The sequence below is a fragment of the Leiobunum rupestre genome, chromosome 2, assembly GCF_980474605.1.
Source record: "Leiobunum rupestre chromosome 2, qqLeiRupe1.1.hap1, whole genome shotgun sequence".
In the NCBI taxonomy this organism is placed as follows: Eukaryota; Metazoa; Arthropoda; class Arachnida; order Opiliones; family Sclerosomatidae; genus Leiobunum; species Leiobunum rupestre.
In genome coordinates, this window is record NC_143385.1 from 67,279,985 (window position 1) to 67,302,307 (window position 22,323).

Below are 22,323 nucleotides of genomic sequence, written 5' to 3' on the forward strand. Positions count from 1 at the left end.
TTCGATCAAATGGGAATTCGATCAAATGGGACCCGTTCGATCATTTGGGAATCGATCAAATAGACTCAAACCAAAAATTTGGGTCATTTATTGAGAAATGTCTAGACATTAAAAATAAAGAACAGTGTGTACTCAAATGTCTGGGACATCTTGTTCATCTTCGCCTTGGGGGTTGTTTCCCCCTCATTACAAATGAGAGCGCCCGTATACTTGAACAAAGACCCTTTTAAAAATCTTAGCCCTAATTGACTGATATTTATTTTAATATTGAAGAGGTCTTATAACGGAATGGTAAACATGAAAGATAAATTATGTATAAAGGTTTCAGGGAAATATACGACCTACTTCGGTGAAGCTAAAATATACCAAAGCTAATTTATCTGGGTCTTTTTTATCAAAGAAGAAGCGTTGGTTGTTTAGAAAAGCGGGCCCTTATCTGAATAAAATTGCATCCTAATTTTATCATAAACAACATCAAAGTACTGACGCATAAGATATTCGTGTAAAAAAAATTTCTAACGGAATAACTACTTTAATATGCACCAGATCTTAGATACGGCTGGAAAGTATTGATTGTTTAATAAGAAACTCGTAGAAACCACAGGACTATACCAATTATGAAGTTGGAGTTTCCGCTTCAAGAAAATCTAGGCTCCACACAAAAAAACTTAAAAAAAAACTGATGGTGAATTCTAAGTGGAGTTTTGTTTTTTCAGTGATTTATAGGCGGATGGAAAGTGCCTTCAATCGGTATCTTCCCATTGCGCCGAATCCCATTCGACCGAATTCCCATTAGACCGAATTCCGCCAATGTTTTTGATGAAATGAGCCCAAAGGCGGGTTTTGTATTTTTCTAATCGACCGACGCAATATTCACAATATAGCGACCGCAAAAAAAAAATAGTTTTTCTTTCTACTCCTTTTGATTTTTTATGGAAGCGTTTTAATATTTTTTTAAGTCTGTTAGGTTAGGTTAGGTTAGGTTGGGTGAGGTTAGATTAGGTTAGGTTAGGTTAGGTAACACTGCATTCTGTTCTGACAGATGCTGAAACGGATAAAACCGAATCCTAAATCCGCCAAAGTGCGGGTTTTTCGGTCGAATGGGACAATCCCATTAGACCGAATCCTAAATCCGCCAAAGTGCGGTTTTTTCGGTCGAATAGGACAATCCCATTAGACCGAATCCTAAATCCGCCAAAGTGCGGGTTTTTCGGTCGAATGGGACAATCCCATTAGACCGAATCCTAAATTCGCCAAAGTGCGTTTTTTTTCATTCGAATGGGATTGGGTTCGGTCGAATGGGATTCGGCGCAATGGAACAGATTCCTTCAATCGACCTTTACGTAATCTCTATGCGTTGCAGACAACTAAACCAAATTAATAATATAGTTGCCTCCACCGCGTATAGATGGCGCTAGGCGAAAATAACGGCGAGTGATGAAACCAAGTATATTTATTTCTACTTGGGGAGAATGACTACATTGAAACGATTTCTAGAGTGGGTCCCAATCCCCCTCAACAGTAAACGTCTTCCTTCCTAAAACCAATCAAATCAGTTCAGTATCTCATAGGCTGCCCTAAAGCTGATTCCCGCGTGTATGGTAACCCTTATGTTCAGGCTTAGATCACGTGTAAATTTACACGAATAGTATTTCGTGAATGGTAAACCTATCAACACGCGTGTTCACTTAAATTACCAAATATCCACCACCCAAAGACATGGGAATGCTACCTGAAGTAATTCAAAGAATTTTAGAAATTTTTTTAAGAAAGAGAGTAACGAAATAGAAAAATTGTTTAGCTGTAGCTTTCATGCTACATATCATAACACCAGAAGATAATGAACCGCGGTTATCAGAAACTTAAGTTTCCCATACTGAAGACATTTTTCCCTATTTAAAAATTTGGCGCCCTAGGAAACAGTCTAAATCTCCACCTAGCGGTGTGAATAGTTAAAATACGGTGATCCCACCCTGTCACGGCGATTAGTACGTGGATTCTAGACACTGTCATCTGCTTAATTGTGATTCATCAACGAATATATAGATGGCGGTTGTGTAATTCCACAACGCCGTGTGCTATGACGGGTACGTACAGTAGGTTGAATCTCTAGGCACTGTAGAAAGCAGGTTTTAATTACATGCCCTAAGACAAGCGTTCAACTATATATCTCGTTGTTGGCAGAATCACCACCAGGTGGCGTTGATGGCGATAGATACCAATGCTCTTTTGTACATAATATTATTATATTATTATATTTTGTTAATCCATGAACAGTAAATTAAGAGGACAGGTTTTCGATAGCCTTCCACAGTGCATTTTATTTCTCCCCGCGTATCAATCAGCTCGAGAGACTCCGAGGGAGTCTTGCAAGGTCGTTTGTACCACGTGATCTTAAAATTTCAAAATGGCAATCTAATGCGGTTGATATTGTTACGTAATGTTTTGCGCTTTATATTTTAGTAAATTTTAATTTTGGTTTTTTAATTCAATAAAAACTATCAACTAATATTTAGTATATCATATTTAATCTATAAAAACGTGAAAAAATACCTTTTGACGTAAGAATGTACTTCGTGTTTATCTTTTATCTTTTTTCGAACAGTATCGTCCACTCTTAGCGATACTTGTTTTTTTTTTCAAATAACCTTGGACGACTCCCTTAGTGTGATTGGTTTACGGGGGCTAAAAACCAGGCTTTTTACCGATCCTCTAAATTCTACTATCCATGGTTAATCCGTGTTTTTCCCATGATATTTTACGTGGAGAAAGTTTAAGCTTGAGTTGTGAAAAACATTTTTGGTTGCCATGGCAAAACGAATGGCCATTGAAACGTTTCCCTTTAGGAGCTTCCAAGGTACATGAAGGCTACCACCCTCCTACGCGTTGTAACCCGGCCACCTGAATTAATGGCTTTAAAAGTCGCTTGATGACTTAGGCCTAAGGTGGTGCCAAGGGTATTAGCCTAGCTGATTATTACCCCCGAGTTTCAAAACAATCGGGGAGAAACACCTTGAGATGTCTCCTTGAAAGTGTTAACGATGTTTATCTAGTCTTTAACTACAGCTTCCCCACGCTACCTTAGAGCAAGAGTCAAGCAAGTCTGAAAACCCCTATTTGAGAAAAACCGATTTAAGTTCGAAATGTAGCATAATAAAAATGATAATCTAATAATGAAAATTGATAAAAATAGAGTGAAAATATATATTGAAAATTTTGTACCGAGTTACCTTAATTTAAAAACACTCCAGGATTCTTCATTGAGTTGGGAATATTAATCTAGAGATCCAATAAAATCTGCTTCCCGCGAAACAAGTTTTTGAAAATTACGAATGTGCCGCCTCCTTTAAATCATATGACCCGTGGCACCCTCCATTATTTTTGAAAAAAAAAAATATTTTTGCCGGAAAACGCGTCTTAATTGAACGAACCATTGAGAGATAGACGGCGCCATGGGTAGAATGATAAAGTTTTCTCGTCATTTGGGAGCAGACGGCAGTATTCTTATTTTTTTAAAACTTGTTTCGCGAAATACTGAAATCCGACGTTTTGATTGGACCTCTAGATTAATATTTCCAACCAGTGGCGTAACTAGGAACTCCGAGGCCCTCCCCCCCCCCCCGCGAAAAACGACTTGTGGCTCTTTTAAATAGCACAGATTTTAATCATAAACGTTTGGGGGCCCCTAGTTCTCCAACTCAATGGGATTCTTATTTTGAATTCCTTTCAATAGTCACGTATCTCGACTTACTTGACTTTTGCTCTCGGGTAGTGCCCATTAAGTAAAATTCCGTCCAGTTTTCAGGTCGATTACAATAACTCTAGTTTATTAACTTCTGACAATACGAAACAAGCCAATTTTAAAAGTTACAGAAACGTGAAGATTCTACACACTCATCTTTTTGTCCCAAATTGCCCTAAGCCAGCGATACTTGAACAGGATATAAAATAGAAAAAAGAAGTTGTAATTACCTAGCAAATCTTTGGCAGGAATATCTTTGGCCTGATGAATTTTAAGGATCAGCGTCGAACTCTTAAAATCATATTCTAGCGTGAAGTGGATCTGACCCGCGGAATCAGTGCCCTCGTGCAACTCCATCGGGAGGTCCTCCACCGTGTCCTTCAAGGAAGAAATCACGACCAAGACACACTTTAGTTCAGAGAGTTGGCAAATACGATACGCGCTATCGTACGTCACATAATCACTCGTAAGTATGAGAAAATGGAACTTTCTTTACTGAAACCTTGGTTACGTTCAGTAGAGCCAGGGCCGGACTTCGAGATCCTGGGCCCATAGGCAGATAAGGAGTCTGGGCCCTCTTTTCACGCGCTGCATTTACTCTTATCCCTGGAACTAGGCTGTGCCTGAATTTCCCTGATTCAGCGTAGAAGTCTGCGCTCTACGGTTATATTTCTAAATAAAAGCTCTTAACAATCGTCGACTAAATACGCGATAATTATGCAACATTGCGATTTAAGGCTGCGTCCGTAAACTGCCAGGCAGAAATTTTGGTCATTTTAAAACAAAATCTTCTACCTAGGAATTTCTCCATTATAAATTACGATTGATATTATAGATTTATGCCTTCGAATACAGTAATTACGGTCACTGGAGGGCCCCTTCCAAGGATGGGCCCCTAGGCCAAGGCCTAGGTTGGCCTAGGCGGAAATACGGCAATGAGTAGAGCTCTTACTTCAGGCTTTTTAACGTTTCCGGTTTGGCGTCACGATGGTCATCGATGAGCCATCGTAGTCATTGGCTCGAAGAGTCGCTTTTTTAGTAAAACCATAAGCATATCATAAGGTCCCCATAAGCAAAGGTCTAGGCGCCAGATTTTTTACAATCACATACTCGTTATTAAGGGGTAGGTATTCAAAATCTGTACCTCCTAGTGGCTACCTAGGAGCAACAAACACAGCACCCCACACAAGGAGGACGCAACCCGTCAAAAGTCGTGCATTTTTCATTGGTTAGACGCTTTAGCGCCTGCTGCCGTCGAAAGGGGAAAATTGGGAAATTGTCTCCCCCCCCCGCCCGTAAAACGTTCAGCCTTAAGGCTCGTCCAATCAAATTTGTACACAACACTGCGTTAGCGTGTTTAGAAGCTAGCTGCATTCTCCTTATGTTTGTTGCTCCTAGGTGGCAATAATCGGGCCGTGTTTAACTTGCTGTGATAAATTTCAACCACTACTAACTATTACAACCACATTTGCTTCGACAATTTCATCGTTAACAATTTCATTTACTATTACCATAAGTCTATAATAGTATTACATAAGTGTGACACTTCCTATTTTTCAAGTGCAAAAGTTTTACTGAGAGCTATTCACAATACAGACTGCATTAGGGGCTTCGTCGACGTTTTGAGTCCGCTTGCTAACGCGTCACACGTAGCCCTTGACAACGCCTCGCTAGGGGGAGATTTTCTTCTTGTGATGACGTCACTCCGTTACTAGCTCTCAGTAAAATATTTCCTGAAGCGACAAACTTATGGAACAATATTATAGATTTATGCTATTACATATATAATTTATCTCTTTTTTTTTCGGTTTTCTGCCCAGAAAGAAAATTTAACGCCATTTTCAAAACCGCCGATGACTGAAAACGTAACGTTCAACAAAATACTTCGCCAGAAAGACGTCCAGGCTTAGCGATTACATATTTTAGAAAACTGCGGTTTTCAGTCGATGAGCTCTACTGAACGTACCCCTTGTTCACGAGACATGTCTTAAATTACGTCACTTCCGACTTTGTGACGTTAAGCTTGTCATCAATTTTGTGGATGGGAGTTAGGGAAGCGGATTTTGAAAACCTGTAGAATTGGCCGATGTCAAAATTACGTTTTTGCGCGCGACACTACCTTTAGATCATGAGGTACAGTAGGCTTATTTACCTGCTCTTATACCCTAACATGGCGGCATATTTTCACGCGGAAAATGAATTTTAAGATCCACCAATTGTTATTTTATAAAAGTAACGTGGCCTTCTTGTTTCAATGTTGCTCTTACGTCACAGTCTCTTACTTTGACAACTCTACGAGAGCGCGCTGCAGTCGCAAGAGAAATAATAGGTGGTTTCTTTTTGCCTAAAACGTTTTATTCTCCTGTTCCGGGGATGAGAATTACTCCGCCCCATAAACTTTTCGCTTGTTCCGGAGTGTTAGGGCTACTCTTTTTACTCCTTCTGAAAAGGAGGTGTAAAGAGAGTAAATCGGATTTTGTCGTCTGCTAGCCAGAACTTATCTGCTAGCTATACTCCGACTCAAACTATTCGCCACCACCGAATCGGAGTAAAATGACGTCATAGCCTTACTCTTCTTACCCTACACGAGATACGTAGAAGTTCAGTTCAGTTTTGAAGGCTAGATCTTTATAAAAAGGGCAACTCGTCGAATTTTAATTCGCGTCTTGTTCAACTTGTTCAAATGTTCCACGCGCTCTTTCATATTTTAGCGTTAAAGGCTCGCGCATGGTTTTTCCGGTGCCTACGTTATTATTGGCGCGAATCGGCCAATATTTGAAAAATTATATACAAGGAAGAGCGCCACCTATCGGTTTTTCACGCGAAATCTAATAGTTGCTGTCCCCCCCTCGCCAGTGCGCTTGCACAGGCCTTTATAATAACGTAGGCACCGGTTTTTCTATTTCAGGAAGCACGCGCGAAATCGCTCGAGCCCGTTTGCGCTAAAATATCAAGACGCGCGTGGAACTTTTTAATAAGTTGAATAAGACATAAATAGAGTTTATGCTAGCGTCTATCGGCTATCATAGTGAAACGTCACTTCTACGTCACGAGTGACGCGCCCGATACATCTAAACAAGAAGGCCAATGTTACTTTATAGAAAGGCCTATTCTAGCCACTAGGTTCTTTGCTATCTGGACCCCGTTTCCTAGGAAACAGCAAGGTTTCAACTTTCAAGAGTCAAGACCCACAAAACAAATATGGGGTTTCACAGTTTGAACTATTGCTTAATAATAAAATTCGGGCTTTAATTTACTTTACCTCGGTATTAAGCAATAGGATTGGTATAGACTTTACCTCGGTTTTAGGCAATAGGATTGGTAGACTTTACCTCGGTATTAAGCAATAGGATTGGTATAGACTTTACCTCGGTTTTAGGCAATAGGATTGGTAGACTTTACCTCGGTATTAGGCAATAGGATTGGTATAGACTTTACCTCGGTTTTAGGCAATAGGATTGGTAGACTTTACCTCGGTATTAAGCAATAGGATTGGTATAGACTTTACCTCGGTTTTAGGCAATAGGATTGGTAGACTTTACCTCGGTATTAGGCAATAGGATTGGTATAGACTTTACCTCGGTTTTAGGCAATAGGATTGGTAGACTTTACCTCGGTATTAAGCAATAGGATTGGTATAGACTTTACCTCGGTTTTAGGCAATAGGATTGGTAGACTTTACCTCGGTATTAGGCAATAGGATTGGTATAGACTTTACCTCGGTTTTAGGCAATAGGATTGGTAGACTTTACCTCGGTATTAGGCAATAGGATTGGTAAAGACTTTACCTTGGTTTTAGGCAATAGGATTGGTAGACTTTACCTCGGTTTTAGGCAATAGGATTGGTAGACTTTACCTCGGTTTTAGGCAATAGGATTGGTAGACTTTACCTCGGTTTTAGGCAATAGGATTGGTAGACTTTACCTCGGTTTTAGGCAATAGGATTGGTAGACTTTACCTCGGTTTTAGGCAATAGGATTGGTAGACTTTACCTCGGTTTTAGGCAATAGGATTGGTAGACTTTACCTCGGTTTTAGGCAATAGGATTGGTAGACTTTACCTCGGTTTTAGGCAATAGGATTGGTAGACTTTACCTCGGTTTTAGGCAATAGGATTGGTAGACTTTACCTCGGTATTAGGCAATAGGATTGGTAGACTTTACCTCGGTTTTAGGCAATAGGATTGGTAGACTTTACCTCGGTATTAGGTAATAGGATTGGTATAGACTTTACCTAGGTATTAGGCAATAGGATTGGTATAGACTTTACCTCGGTATTAGGCAATAGGATTGGTATAGACTTTACCTGGGTATTAGGCAATAGGATTGGTATAGACTTTACCTCGGTATTAGGCATTATAGCTGATAAAAAAGACATAGCTCCGGTGGAATCCTTTTCCTTGTTGCCCTGAAGTCTGAAGAAAACAAAGAAATAATACTGATTGTTATTCACATGATGAAATACAGATTCATCAACTACTATTAGATCTATTGCCCAAAAATACTAAAAAACCTAAGTTAATTGTTATTTCTTCTTAAAACCAGTGATTTTCATTATGAAATTGTTTTGTTCCAATGCAAAAACCTTGTAAACGCCTTTTTTAAATTTGGAGATCATTAAGTTTTTTTGTTTACATCATTATAGCTAGGCTCGGTGTCGGGATCACAATAAGCATTTTCCTGACCAAGACCGTTTTTATGGGGTTGAATATTTTTACAGTAGATGTAAAATTAAAAATGGAATTTACTACTAACTCGAAATTTTCAAAATTGGCGTTTTCTAGGTTTGGCCATGCATGAGACAACCAAGTTAAAGTTAATAAAAAATACCTATGGACTATAATGCAGTTAAATTACGTGAAAAGGTAGGAAAGTTCATAATGCAAATGGGGCAAAAAAAGCTAAACCCTAAAAAATTTTTAGTAATGACAAAATTAAAACGCGAAACTCGGACCAAATAGATCTTCGAATCAAAACGAATTAAAATAGCCAGAATTTCCAGCGGTAGACCGGTTTCAGCCTATTTGGGACTTATCAGTACCACCATAAGTCTATAATATTATCCCATAAGTTTGTCACTTTGGGGAATATTTTACTGAGAGCTAGTAACGTAGTGACGTCATCAAAAAAAGAAAATTTCCCCCTAGCGAGGCGCTGTCAAGGGCTACGTGTGACGCAAAACGTCGACGAAGTCCGTCTATCTTGTAAATAGCTCTCAGTTAAACTTTTGCATGTGAAGGATAGGAAGTGTCACACTTATGTAATATTGTTATAAACTTATGGTACCCCGCATATCCCACTATTTGGCTTTCCGTTGCTACGCAACGCGTTTTGAAATTTTTGTTGTTTAGGCTTAGGTTATCTTTTTGGTTTAGTCGCGAGCCACATTCCCTGCGCGGTATACTGATGAGTCCCAGATATGATGAAACAGGTCTACCGCTGGAAATTCTTGCTATTTTAATTGCATTGTAATTTGTTTTGACTCGAAAACCTATTTGGTCCGAGCATTTCGCCAGTTTTATCATCACTTTAAACGGCTACTGAGATAAAACTAATTTCAATAAAAATTCACGCTTCATAGTGAAAACCAGGGAATTATATACGAAAACACTAGGAATGTCAGTGTCTCTGGGACGATGATTACGATAAAAATGGGCAAGCTCTGGATCTAATTAAAGTTCACATACCATATTAGCTCTATTTCAACTATCTAAGTAGGGAACTACAACAATTTCGTGAAGAACACTTTAAATTATTCAAGAACTTCTCTGAGATCAATAATGGTTTCTTAATTTTTTTGTACCATAAGTAACAGAATATTCATAATTTACTTAATCCAAAGGTCAGGGGTAAAATAAGTCACAGTTCTGGGGCTCCAAAATTACTAAATTCAACTTCGAAAATGTCTTAGAATTTATCAAAAACTATAAAATATCTACTTTTTTAAAATTAATAACCAAAATATTTAACTCTAAAAATTTTTAATTTTTGTTTTTTATTCCAATATTTTATAGTGATTACGTATTTAATGTCCTAACTTGCATGTTTTAATTTAATTTGTAAGTTAGTTTAAAATTTTTAACCGTAGTTGTTTGAATTATTTTCAATTTTTAAATTAATTTGGCTTAAATATTATTTTGATAAAACGTGAAAAAAAGGATGAAAATATATTTAATTTAATATAACACAAAGATTAAATAAAATTTTAATATAAGACATTAAAATAAATTTTATATTAATATTATGTTGATAATATATTAAAAATATTAATAATACTAAACGTATAGGTAATTTAACATTACACAAGGATTTTGATGTTTAAATAAAATTTTAATATAGTACATTAAAATAAATTGAATATTAATATTTTGTTGAAAATGTGTGAAATATAATTAATAATAATTTTATTTAAATGTAATTGTAATATAATAATAAAAATTCAAGAAATTATTTCAGCCAATAAGAAGTGTTAGAGCTACAACTTTTACATACGAACATTACTTTCAACTTGATTATATTTTTTTAAGATAAAAAAACGATTTTAATTTATTTTCAGTATTAAAATTTACGAACTCCTTAGGGTAGTAAGGTATGTTTTGGTTTTTATTTCCGTATTTTGCACAAAGCATAAGAACACATCCAATTAAACACAAATTAATATTTTTCCGGGTGTAGCAGGAATCATGAAAATAACTTAAATTATGGGTAACAGTACGAAAGTATGTTATTCACAGATTACACACACGAACAGGACTATAAAGGAAACTATCTTATTTACAGATTACATACACGAACAGGATGATAAAGGGAACTATGTTATTCACAGATTATATACACGAACAGGACGAAAAGGGAACTATGTTATTCACAAATTACGTACACGAACATTACGATAAAGGGGACTATGTTATTCACAGATTACGTACACGTACAGGACGATAAAGGGAACTATGTTATTCACAAATTACGTACACGAACAGGACGATAAAGGGAACTATGTTATTCACAGATTACGTAAACGACGATAAACAAAAGTTTAATGACGGTAATGTGATGTATGATATTCACAGAATACATAAACATTTCGTGTTATTCACAGATTACATAAATGTTTAATAATATGGGCAATATAACTACAAACTAAACTATCTTTTAAACACATTACACAGAGGATTAATAACAATTACCTACATTATGGGTAATATTACGATAAACGAAAGTATGTTATTCACAGATTACGTAAACGTTCAACGTAGATGACACCAATTTTAATTAACAACATAACCATGCCAACTGTGGTTTTAGTTAGATCTTCTTACCGTGACAGAAACATGGCGAATCAAATCACAAAACCCCACAGTTTTAGGGTACTTATTATCGTATTTTTTCGACGTAACTTAGGCTAATTTAAAATAATTGCCCTAATCGGGAGCACTGCAAAACTTAATCACCGAGCGTAACGCGCGCGGAGCACTGAACAAAGTTGGCCGTCTTTGACTCCGGCGAGAGACCGACTCAGATTTTCTATCAGGCTCCGGCAACGCCAGAGAGATTCCGCGACACTCGACATTCTGTCACCCCCCATTTTTGATCGAATTATTAAACTCATCCAAGCGACAACCAATAGAATCGCGACGTTTAAACCTCTCCCTCCCCCTTGCGTACCCACATATTGCTAGTCCCGATTCTGTGGAGTTTGTGCAGACGCGTTTTTTAAATATCTTTCGAAGGTTTTTGTATACTCAGTTACAACCGTAGAAGAAAGGGAAAAGGGAAATTTTTACTCCGGAAGACGAAGAAAGCGAATAGTAATATTTTAACTCCGGAAGACGAAGAAAGGGAATAGGGAAATTTTAACTCAGGAAGACAAAGAAAGGGAATAGGGAATTTTTTACTCCGGAAGACGAAAAAAGAGAATAGGGAAATTTTAACTCAGGAAGACGAAGAAAGGGAATAGGGAAATTTTAACTCAGGAAGACAAAGAAAGGGAATAATGAATTTTTAAATCCGGAAGACGAAGAAAGGGAATAGGGAAATTTTAACTCCGGAAGACGAAGAAAGGGAATAGGGAAATTTTAACTCAGGAAGACAAAGAAAGGGAATAGGGAATTTTTTACTCCGGAAGACGAAAAAAGAGAATAGGGAAATTTTAACTCAGGAAGACGAAGAAAGGGAATAGGGAAATTTTAACTCAGGAAGACAAAGAAAGGGAATGGGGAATTTTTAACTCCGGAAGACGAAGAAAGGGAATAGGGAAATTTTAACTCCGGAAGACGAAGAAAGGGAATAGGGAAATTTTAACTCAGGAAGACAAAGAAAGGGAATAGGGAATTTTTTACTCCGGAAGACGAAAAAAGAGAATAGGGAAATTTTAACTCAGGAAGACGAAGAAAGGGAATAGGGAAATTTTAACTCAGGAAGACAAAGAAAGGGAATAGGGAATTTTTAACTCCGGAAGACGAAGAAAGGGAATAGGGAAATTTTAACCCCGGAAGACGAAGAAATGGAATAGGGAATTTTTAACTCCGGAAGACGAAGAAAGGGAATAGGGAAGTTTTTACTCCAGAAGACGAAGAAATGGAATAGGGAATTTTTAACTCCGGAAGACGAAGAAAGGGAATAGGGAAATTTTAACCCCGGAAGACGAAGAAATGGAATAGGGAATTTTTAACTCCGGAAGACGAAGAAAGGGAATAGGGAAATTTTTACTCCAGAAGACGAAGAAATGGAATAGGGAATTTTTATCTCCGGAAGACGAAGAAAGGGAATAGGGAAATTTTTACCCCGGAAGACGAAGAAATGGAATAGGGAATTTTTAACTCCGGAAGACGAAGAAAGGGAATAGGGAAATTTTTACTCCAGAAGACGAAGAAATGGAATAGGGAATTTTTAACTCCGGAAGACGAAGAAAGGGAATAGGGAAATTTTAACCCCGGAAGACGAAGAAATGGAAGAGGGAAATTTTTACTCCAGAAGACGAAGAAAGGGAATAGGAACACTTTAACTCCGGAAGACGAATAAAGGGAATAGGGAAATTTTAACTCAGGAAGACAAAGAAAGGGAATAATGAATTTTTAAATCCGGAAGACGAAGAAAGGGAATAGGGAAATTTTAACTCCGGAAGACGAATAAAGGGAATAGGGAAATTTTTACTCCAGAAGACGAAGAAAGGGAATAGGGAAATTTTAACCCCGGAAGACGAAGAAATGGAAGAGGGAAATTTTTACTCTGGAAGACGAATAAAGGGAATAGGGAAATTTTAACTCTGGAAGACGAAGAAATGGAAGAGGGAAATTTTTCTTCCGGAAGATGAATAAAGGGAATAGGGAAATTTTTACTCCAGAAGACGAAGAAAGGGAATAGGAACACTTTCACTCCGGAAGACGAATAAAGGGAATAGGGAAATTTTAAATCCGGAAGATGAAGAAAGGGAACAGGGAAAGTTATACTCCAGAATACGAAAAGAAATTAAAATTGGCGTATTTTAACGCAATTTGAGGCGGTAATGATTGTAAATACTACAACAATAATAGTAACTGATCTAAAAATTAGTGGCTAAAAGTATAACTAATTTGCCTTTTTAGTCTGCTACACTACATTGGATTTTAAGCCTTCATCAAAGAACTAAACTAAAATCGTAAAGATTATTAGAGATGAATTAAGGATATATAGTTCAATATCAAGAATGTAGATGGTGCTATATTTTCTGTAAAAAAATTAATTATTTCAAGACAATTGACCACTTGTATTGTTTTTAGGGTTTTGGTTCGAAAGTTAAATTTTAACGGAAATTGCATTTGCGTGATCTGGTTAAAGTTTGACAAATGGCAGAATTTCAAATTTGCATTTTCAACGCGATAAGTTGTAAGTTCTGCTCAGCAAACGAAAATCCAGTAGTTTATAAGATTATCTCGTTCGCCGCTACGTGGCTTTTGAAAACGCATTATTTAAAAGCCTTTTCCCTCTTAGAATATTAAACTTTCTAAGGTTGCAATATAGAAGAGTATAGAAATCAAAAATTAATAAATTAATGGTATTTTCGGGGATTGGTATTCTAAATAATTTTTACATTTCATTTCATTTTTTAAAATTTAATCAACATTTTTAATGCCGTGAATGTGGTAAATTCAAAATAAGTCTGGTTTTTGGGCTAAATTTACCTAAGCCAATTGTCGGGCGAAATTAGCCTGATAATATTTTGGGTTGTTTTTTGAGAAAAATTAGCCTGATAATATTTTGGGTTGTTTTTCGGGCAAAATTAGCCTGATTATATTTTGGCTTGTTTTTTAGGCGAAATTAGCCTGATAATATTGTGGACCTGATTTTTTGGGCGAAATTAGCCTGATAATATTTTGGCTTGTTTTTCGGGAAAAATTAGCCTGAATATACTTTGGCTTGTTTTTTGGGCGAAATTAGCCTGATAATATTGTGGACCTGGTTTTTCGGGCGAAATTAGCCTGATAATATTGTGGACCTGGTTTTTCGGGCGAAATTAGCCTGATAATATTGTGGACCTGGTTTTTCGGACGAAATTAGCCTGACGATATTTGGTTTGTTTTTGTGCGAAATTAGCCTGATAATATTTTGACTTGTTTTTCGGGAAAAATTAGCCTGATACTTTGACTTGTTTTTCGGGAAGAATTAGCCTGCTACTTTGGCTTGTTTTTTTGGGAAAAATTATCCTGATAATATTTTGACTTGTTTTTTGGGCGAAATAAGCCTGATAATATTTTGACTTGTTCTTCGACCAAAATTAGCTTAAGAGTATTTTTCCCTTTTTTTGGGAAAAATTGGCCTACTTTTTTTATAAATTGGTTTAAATCTATTTTGTGCTGTTGGGCTACTTTTCGTTACAAATTAGTTTAAGTCTATTTTGTGCTGTTTTTCGGTTGAAATTCGTCTATTTTGGATAGTTTTTCCACGAAAATAAAGCTTTCTAGGGGGGAGGCTATTTACTCGCTAAAAACCCAGTCAAAATAACAACGGCCCTGGGGAAGCGATTACAGCGCTGTTTTATTAAGTCTTTAATGCAAAGATAAAAATCAAAACATCAATTTTTGAAACAAGTCGAGACTAGCTTTAATACCTTTTAATCAGATTATGAAACTACTTTATCAAAATAAGCTCCAGTTTGTCTCTGCCGTTATTGAACCAGTATTGGTTTTTCCGGGTTACAAAGCAGGTTTAAAATTTTCCTAGAAAAGCTGTTGCTATCGGTTAAAACCATCTTAATCAGTATAATGGATATTTTAATTCTTTTTCCCTTTGAGTATTCTTTGAAAGATCAATTATATGTTTACATTCTTAAAAAAGATGTACTTTATTAAAATTTAGGGATATTTTTGTTACTTAGAGAAAATACTTCAGTGTTTTGGATAAAAGCACTGTTATCAAGAATTTATTTAACTACATTTTTAGTTCAGTAACTTTAGGGTTTCACTTTGAAAAAATAGCAGCCACTTTTATTTAGTCATATTATATTAAATGTTAAAAGTTCCCATCATTTGGTTGTGAGCAAAATATATTATGGCGGGAAATAGGCACACAAAATTGGCGGCCGCGTTTTTAATCAAGGAAGACACCACATTATAAAAGTTGTTTCGGGTATAACGTTCAAACTGTGATTACGCCAAAACGAGAACTCGTACCGACATATTCCATAGAACCGTTTTTGAAGACAATACCACTGACCTAATTTTAGTAATTGGGTTTAAAGCCGTAAATACAACACAAATGGAGATATTAGTTAACGACCATTTCGGCTGCCCCATGGCAAAACCTTGTAACAAACAAATTTTTGAAAAATTAGATTTTTACGCATCAGTATTACTAAGGCATGTACAAAAGTACTGTAAAAGTTTTAGGTAAAAGTCATAAATATTTTACTATTTATGACTTAAAAAATGGTTTTGGATTTTATAATTTTCGCATTAAAAACCATGTTAAAATCTTATAACTTAGGTTTTGAAAAGGTCAAATATCTCAAAATTACGTTCGTGTTGGTTAAAAGGTTTTGCCATGGGACAGCCGATTTTTGTGCTCCTATTTCCCGCCATAAAAATTGTGCTCACAACCAAATGATATATTACGATGAATCTTCATTCAGCCCGGTAGCAATTTTTCCGGAGTTACTGAAATCATATTCGAATTTTCCACCTGCAACTTCAAGAGAGGGGGAAAGCAAATCGTTACCGTTGCGTGCTTCAATCGCGTCGGATTTAAGGAACCAATGATTTAGCAGGGTGAGTTCATTTTTTAGGGGGATGGAACTTACAAGGAGGTCGTCTCCTTGTAAGTTCCATCCCCCTAGGTGATTTTCACTGATTTGGTTTAAATTCGGGGAATAAGTAAACCTTTATGTTACTTGAAATTTCCTAAAGGGAAAAGATTCGACGGGCTTTAGTTTTGCCATGGCAACAAAAAATGATTTTGATAACTTAAATGTTAAAACCTACTTTACCTTATGGAAATTAACATGGAGAAATCTCAGATTTTGAGGGTCCCCCTTTTCAAAAATTTAAAATATTTGGCATTTACCAATTTTACTTCCATAACCAAAATTTAGTCAATTTACTTGCATTTACCTAATTTACAAATTTTACTAATATTTACCGAAATGTACATGCATTTACCTAATTTACAAATTTTACTAATATTTACCGAAATGTACATGCATTTAATTAATTTACAAATTGCATTTACCTAATTTACAAATTTTACTAATATTTACCGAAATGTACATGCATTTAATTAATTTACAAATTGCATTTACCTAATTTACAAATTTTACTAATATTTACCGAAATGTACATGCATTTACCTAATTTACAAATTTTACTAATATTTACCGAAATGTACATGCATTTACCTAATTTACAAATTTTACTAATATTTACCGAAATGTACATGCATTTACCTAATTTAAAAATTTTACTAATATTTACCGAAATGTACATGCATTTACCCATTTTGGTACCCATATTAAATAATATAACCAAATTTACTTGTATTTACCCAATTTGCTAATTTTTCCCAAGTTTACACGCATTTACCGAAATTAACCTTAATTTACCCATTGTATCATTTTTTTTAATATAATTATTTTTTTAGTCATTTAAAATTTTTAAAAGTGGTGATTCTGCGATTTCTCCATGTTAATTTCCATAGGGAAAAGTCAGTTTTAAGCTATCAAAAACATTTTGGGTTGCCATGGCCTGTCAAAACTTTTCCTTTTGGGAAATTTAAAGTTACATAAAGGTACCCGTTCTAAATAACACGTTCTACAGTAATTAATAAGAACCGGAAGCGCCATCTTAAGCATAGTCGAAAGGAAATTCTTCCTCATAATATAATATAATATAATATAATATAGTATAATATAATATAATATAATATTAATTTGATTACGTTACAGTTATTTTAAATAAATTGTCCGTAACAAACTCTAAAGGTGCTTTGAACTTCGTATACAAAGACGAAAACTTCAGCTATACCGAGGAGATCTCAATAGCTACACACAGCGCCAAGCTCCTTCGCGGCGTATTCGTGAACTACGTAATCACGTCAACGAAGTTTAAAGGACCAGTAAATAATTTTTATTTTATTATATAAATATTTTCGAAATATAACTAATAAAATAAAAATATTAAATATTAAAATTTACATCCGCTCTTGCATTAAAAAGAACGCGGAAAGTACTTTTAAAATAATATGCAACCAAAAACAAACAATTGTACAGAAATCGTTTAATTTTGATATGTAAATTAATTCGTCGAATTTTCTACAGTCCGTAGGTTTTAAGGTAATTGTAGCTGTGTTGTGAGTCTTATTTGAAAATTAGTGCCACTAAAAATACACTATCTGCTGAGCAGGTAATGAAGCTCATGTTGATTAATGTTAAATATTGAGTAGTTTCAGCTAACACTGATTTTGAGTACAGCTGGCGAAACATACGTCACAGAAATCTATCGCTACGACCTCTTTCGGCGGTTGTCGAAAACATGTTTTTGGCCTGTTAAACGTTAAGAACTTAGGATTGTAGTAGCGCCACCTAGACTCGTTTCCATCGCGAATACTTAATAGATTTGTTGTCACTAGATGGCGAAAGTAGTCCGTGCGTAGATTGTTTTAGTGCAATGTTTACTCAAAGCATATACACCCCATGCCCTCTAGTGTCCAAAAGTATTCTGGACTTGACTTTCTTATTTCCGGTTCATCTGATTTTCTTTAGCGGAAGTAAGTCAACTGAGCCCATAGGCCAATCCTATTTTCCAATGCTGTGTTTGTTTTATATTCGCAGACCATCTTTAGGCTCAAAAAGAATCTGGTACGTGGCCACTTCAAGTTCACTCAAAAAGCTCTTAAGGGGGAAACCCTTGTGAATGTTTAGTAACGTTTACCGCCACCAGATGGGGTAAGGACTCCCTCAGCATCGCGCTGTATTTTAGTGATGGATTAAATACCACCCAGGGCCCTAAGCTTAAGATTTATTAGGGCTCTTCTGATTTTGCTTTCTCTCGCCTCGTTGCTGGCCCTTATTACCTATTGCCAAGTTCCGGGCCCTAGGCTTAAGCCTATTCAACCATTGGCTGCATTGAGTAGAGTAGCGCTCAAATAAATTGTTACTAAGAGCCTGCAAGCTTCGAAACATCGTTGCTAAAGTGTGTCTTAAAACGCCAATTTTAAATAATTTTTATAAAATAATTAAGGGTTTAAATTAGAAATGAGTTCTGAACAGAATTTAAATTATTACTTATTTAACAAAGTACAGCAAACCACATCTATTTATCTTACTCCATTCACACAAAACATTAATTTCGATATTATCAAAATGTATGGTTTTGAATTCGTTTGTCAATAACCAATAACGGAAGGGTTAATCTAAAAATTGCTCTGAACAAATTAGAGAATACGTATCATAGTTTAATCTCCAAAAACATATTTTATCAAAAACCAAATGACAACGAAATTGATGCTAAAGTAACATAAATAATAAAATTAGCAGTTTTAACTTAAAGTAAGTGATGACTACATCCAAGATATTATTCGCGACCGAAAAATATCGCTACGCGCCCTTTGTTTCGCCATTGAAACCTAGATAGGAAGCGGCTAAAGTAGACGCTATTAGTTTTTCCTCATCGTTATTCTTGAATTTGACTTTTTAAATAATGATACTTGCATTTAAATATAATTTTTAAATCGTTTGCTTACACAGAGTGGAAACCTCAGCCGTGGTCCAGCCTCGGTACTTCTCCTAGTACACCAGAGTGCTGCGGGTGGAACACTTCTACAGGCGTTGGTAGGCCAAAAATAGACCATGTCTGAGGGTATTTTGATAAGTTTGACACGAATAAAAGCGCGTAAAAATACGTGGCTCAAGTTACAATCGTCACTTATTATCTTAAAAGCCTAGGTTTTCTTCTGCCTGTCACCCTTTAAATTTACTTTCCTTCCAAACAAATACCCTGGTGGTAGGCCAACAGTAGAACACGTTGGCCTACCACCAGGGTATTTGTTTGGAAAATATTAAAATATTAAAATATTAAGTAATGAGTCAGTACCCTAGATTCAGGGCCGGATTAAGACCTTGTGGGGCCCTGGGCCCAAGCTAATTTTGGTGCCCCCTTCAATGTACTCTGCGGATATTTTAGTGACGTTAATGAATGATCGCTTTAAATGGTATCGGAAAATGTGTACGCATTTACTAAAATTACTCCGGGAAAAAAAATTGTGAAAAGTGAATGATACAATTTTTGTACTATTAATTTTTTCGAAACCTCCTGGTGCCCCTTGTAGGCTTGTTGCCCTAAGCCAAGGCCTAGTCGTCCTATTGGATAATCCGGTCTTGCTAGGATTCTTTAAAAATCTTTCCAAAATCCCGTATCTCGACTTGTTTGACCTTAACTCTTAGTCAGCGTTAAGGCTAGTTCCCACTTGGCGAATTTTCGAGACGAATAAAATTTACGCGCAACGAAAAAAGACGCGTTTTTTCGGTCGCTCGGGAAGCGGTTCTCACTTTAGCGCGAAAATTTAAAAACGCTGAAAACAACTCGTGTGGGGTTTTAGTAATGTTTTAGGCCTAACATAAAACATCAGTTAAAAATGAAGCAAATGGATGTTCCTGTTGATAATTTCAATTAATAAACGATTCTATTCGTGAGATAATTACCTTTATTTCAGTATCTTGGTCAAGTTGGCTGAGCCGCTTTTCTAAAGACCTAGGCTTAATAAGTGACTGACGGGAGCGGAAGAGATCGAGGGAACGCGTTTTCTGATTGGCTGAAGCTTTTTATCGCCAAGGTGTGGACGTCAAAAAATAGAACATTCGCTAGATACCGCGGAGACGCGACTTTAGCGGCGAATTTGAAAAAAATCGCAAATTTTATTCGCGAGCGTCAATTTTCAGCGCGAAAATTGGTTTTTTCGCTAAGTGGGAACTAGACATTTTAAAGCCGAGTTCCAACTTGACGAATTTTCGAGACTTTCGCGACGAATTTAATTTTCGTCGTAGCTTTGAGCTTCACTAAATTTCACTCGCATACGTCAATTCGCTTCGCGAAAACTGCATTTTTCGCTAAGTGGGAACTAGCCTTTATTATACTGCCAACTAAGAAACAACCTTGATAGCGGTATTGTCGGTCAAAATGGTGACAAACAAGGTTTATAGGCTTAAAAAAATGGAAAAAAGGTATTTTCCATATAAAATGGCTTACATCCTCGTCATTGGGGTATTTGTTGCAAAATGCCCTAACCTTATTTTACGAAAAGGTGTTTGCTTCTAGCCTTGATACACTCGCTGGGGATTTCACCCCATTTCTCGGATTTTTGAATAAATTTCCAGCTTATTTCATTGCCTGAGATCAAAAACATCGTATATGTAAAGTTGTCCCTTTTTTATAAACATTTTCTAGTGTATTTTAGGTTGAACTTTATCAAAATATAAGATGTTCAAAAATTTGTTATCCAGTCTCTGCCTAGAATAGTTATCTGGATCCTTTCACTTACTGGTTTCCATCAAACTTACAATACACCAGACTATTAAGGAGAAGCATCGCCTCCTTTCACTTACTGTATTCCCTCAAATTTACAATACACCAGTGTTTCACGGAGATGTTTCGGCTGATCGAAGGGGCGGTGAAAAACTCTTGTGTATATTTTTGGGCCCAATACTAAGTAAGTGTCGACTGTTAAAACTTATCTTTGAAATAAGATTTATTAAAATTATTATTCAAATGCAATAAAATATTAATAGAATAATACTTTTTCCAATTATTTAAAATTGTAATATTTAATTAAAAATTTAAAATAAGGAGCTCTAAGCAGTTTCTTGAGTTTGCAAAAAAATATAATAATAATAATAATATTTTCTTAAATATTTTAAAACTTGATTTTTCGAGATACGATGTTTTGTTATTTCGGGTAACGATTTCTGAAACTTCAACATAATGTGGAAACTTCTAGGAGGAAATGCTAAAAATTCCATTTTATAAATCAGTCATTTTTCTTAAATTTTCCGGCCAGCTTAGGGTGGTCTAGTTTAAAAAAAAATAAAAATAATCCCACAATCAATACTTCAAAGCCGAATTTTTAGGCCTAGTAAACTGGGAATGGATTAAATTATGCGTCTTTAAACACGATATAGGCCTCGGTCGTTCCTAACTTTCTACCGCGTTTAACCGCGGAGGAATAAACGCCCTCAGGAGTTTAGCTCTATGAGTGTTTTACTTCGAAGGTTCCTTTTATCTGGGCCACATCTGGAATGGAGTAACAAATAAGGAGTAGTACTGTAAGATACTCGGGACCACATCTGGCATGGATTTACAAAAAAGGAGTAGTATTGTAAAATAATTTTAAAGATGTACCGTGATGCTAATAAAATAGGGGTGAAAACGGAGTATTTTTACACGGTGATGATGTTACGAATAATGTGGGTACTTTAAACTGTGAGGTCATCGTGACGCTTCATGTTCGAACACGATGTTAACCCCTTTTTGTCAACATGGGTCTCCACAGACAAAGATAACAATGTCAACCCCCTTTCTCATTCTGGCCCCATTCTCTCGCTGGACAAAAATACCACTGTCGACCCCCTTTTTTGTCAGCCCCCATTCTCTTGCTGGACAAAAATACCACTGTCTACCCCCATTCTCTCACTGGCCAAAATACCGCTGTCAACCCCCTTTATTGTCAGCCCCCATTCTCTTGCTGGTCAAAAATACCGGTGTCTACCCCCTTTATGTCAGCCCCCATTCTCTTGCTGGACAAAATACCGCTGTCAACCCCCTTTATTGTCAGTCCCCATTCTAATGCTGGACAAAAATACCGGTGTCTACCCCCTTTTCGTCAGCCCCCATTCTCTTGCTGGACAAAAATACCGCTGTCAACCACCTTTTTTGTCAGCCCCCATTCTCTCGTTGGACAAAAATACCACTGTTGACCCCCTTTTTTGTCAGCCCCCATTCTCTTGCTGGACAAAAATACCACTGTCTACCCCCATTCTCTCACTGGCCAAAATACCGCTGTCAACCCCCTTTATTGTCAGCCCCCATTCTCTTGCTGGTCAAAAATACCGGTGTCTACCCCC

General features: G+C 36.4%; 1 protein-coding gene across 2 annotated transcripts in view; it reads right to left on the reverse strand.

The window, feature by feature from the left end:
• The window catches only part of Syt7 (Synaptotagmin 7), a 370,991-nt gene that overhangs the window by 105,229 nt on the left and 243,439 nt on the right, over positions 1-22,323 (reverse strand). For both annotated transcript variants that reach the window (XM_090165062.1, XM_090165063.1), the window contains exons 3-4: positions 8,083-8,155; positions 3,973-4,120 (exon numbers count right to left, since the gene is read on the reverse strand). In XM_090165062.1, coding sequence (XP_090021188.1) covers positions 3,973-4,120; positions 8,083-8,155 — 221 coding nt within the window. The remainder of the gene's footprint in view (positions 1-3,972; positions 4,121-8,082; positions 8,156-22,323) is intronic.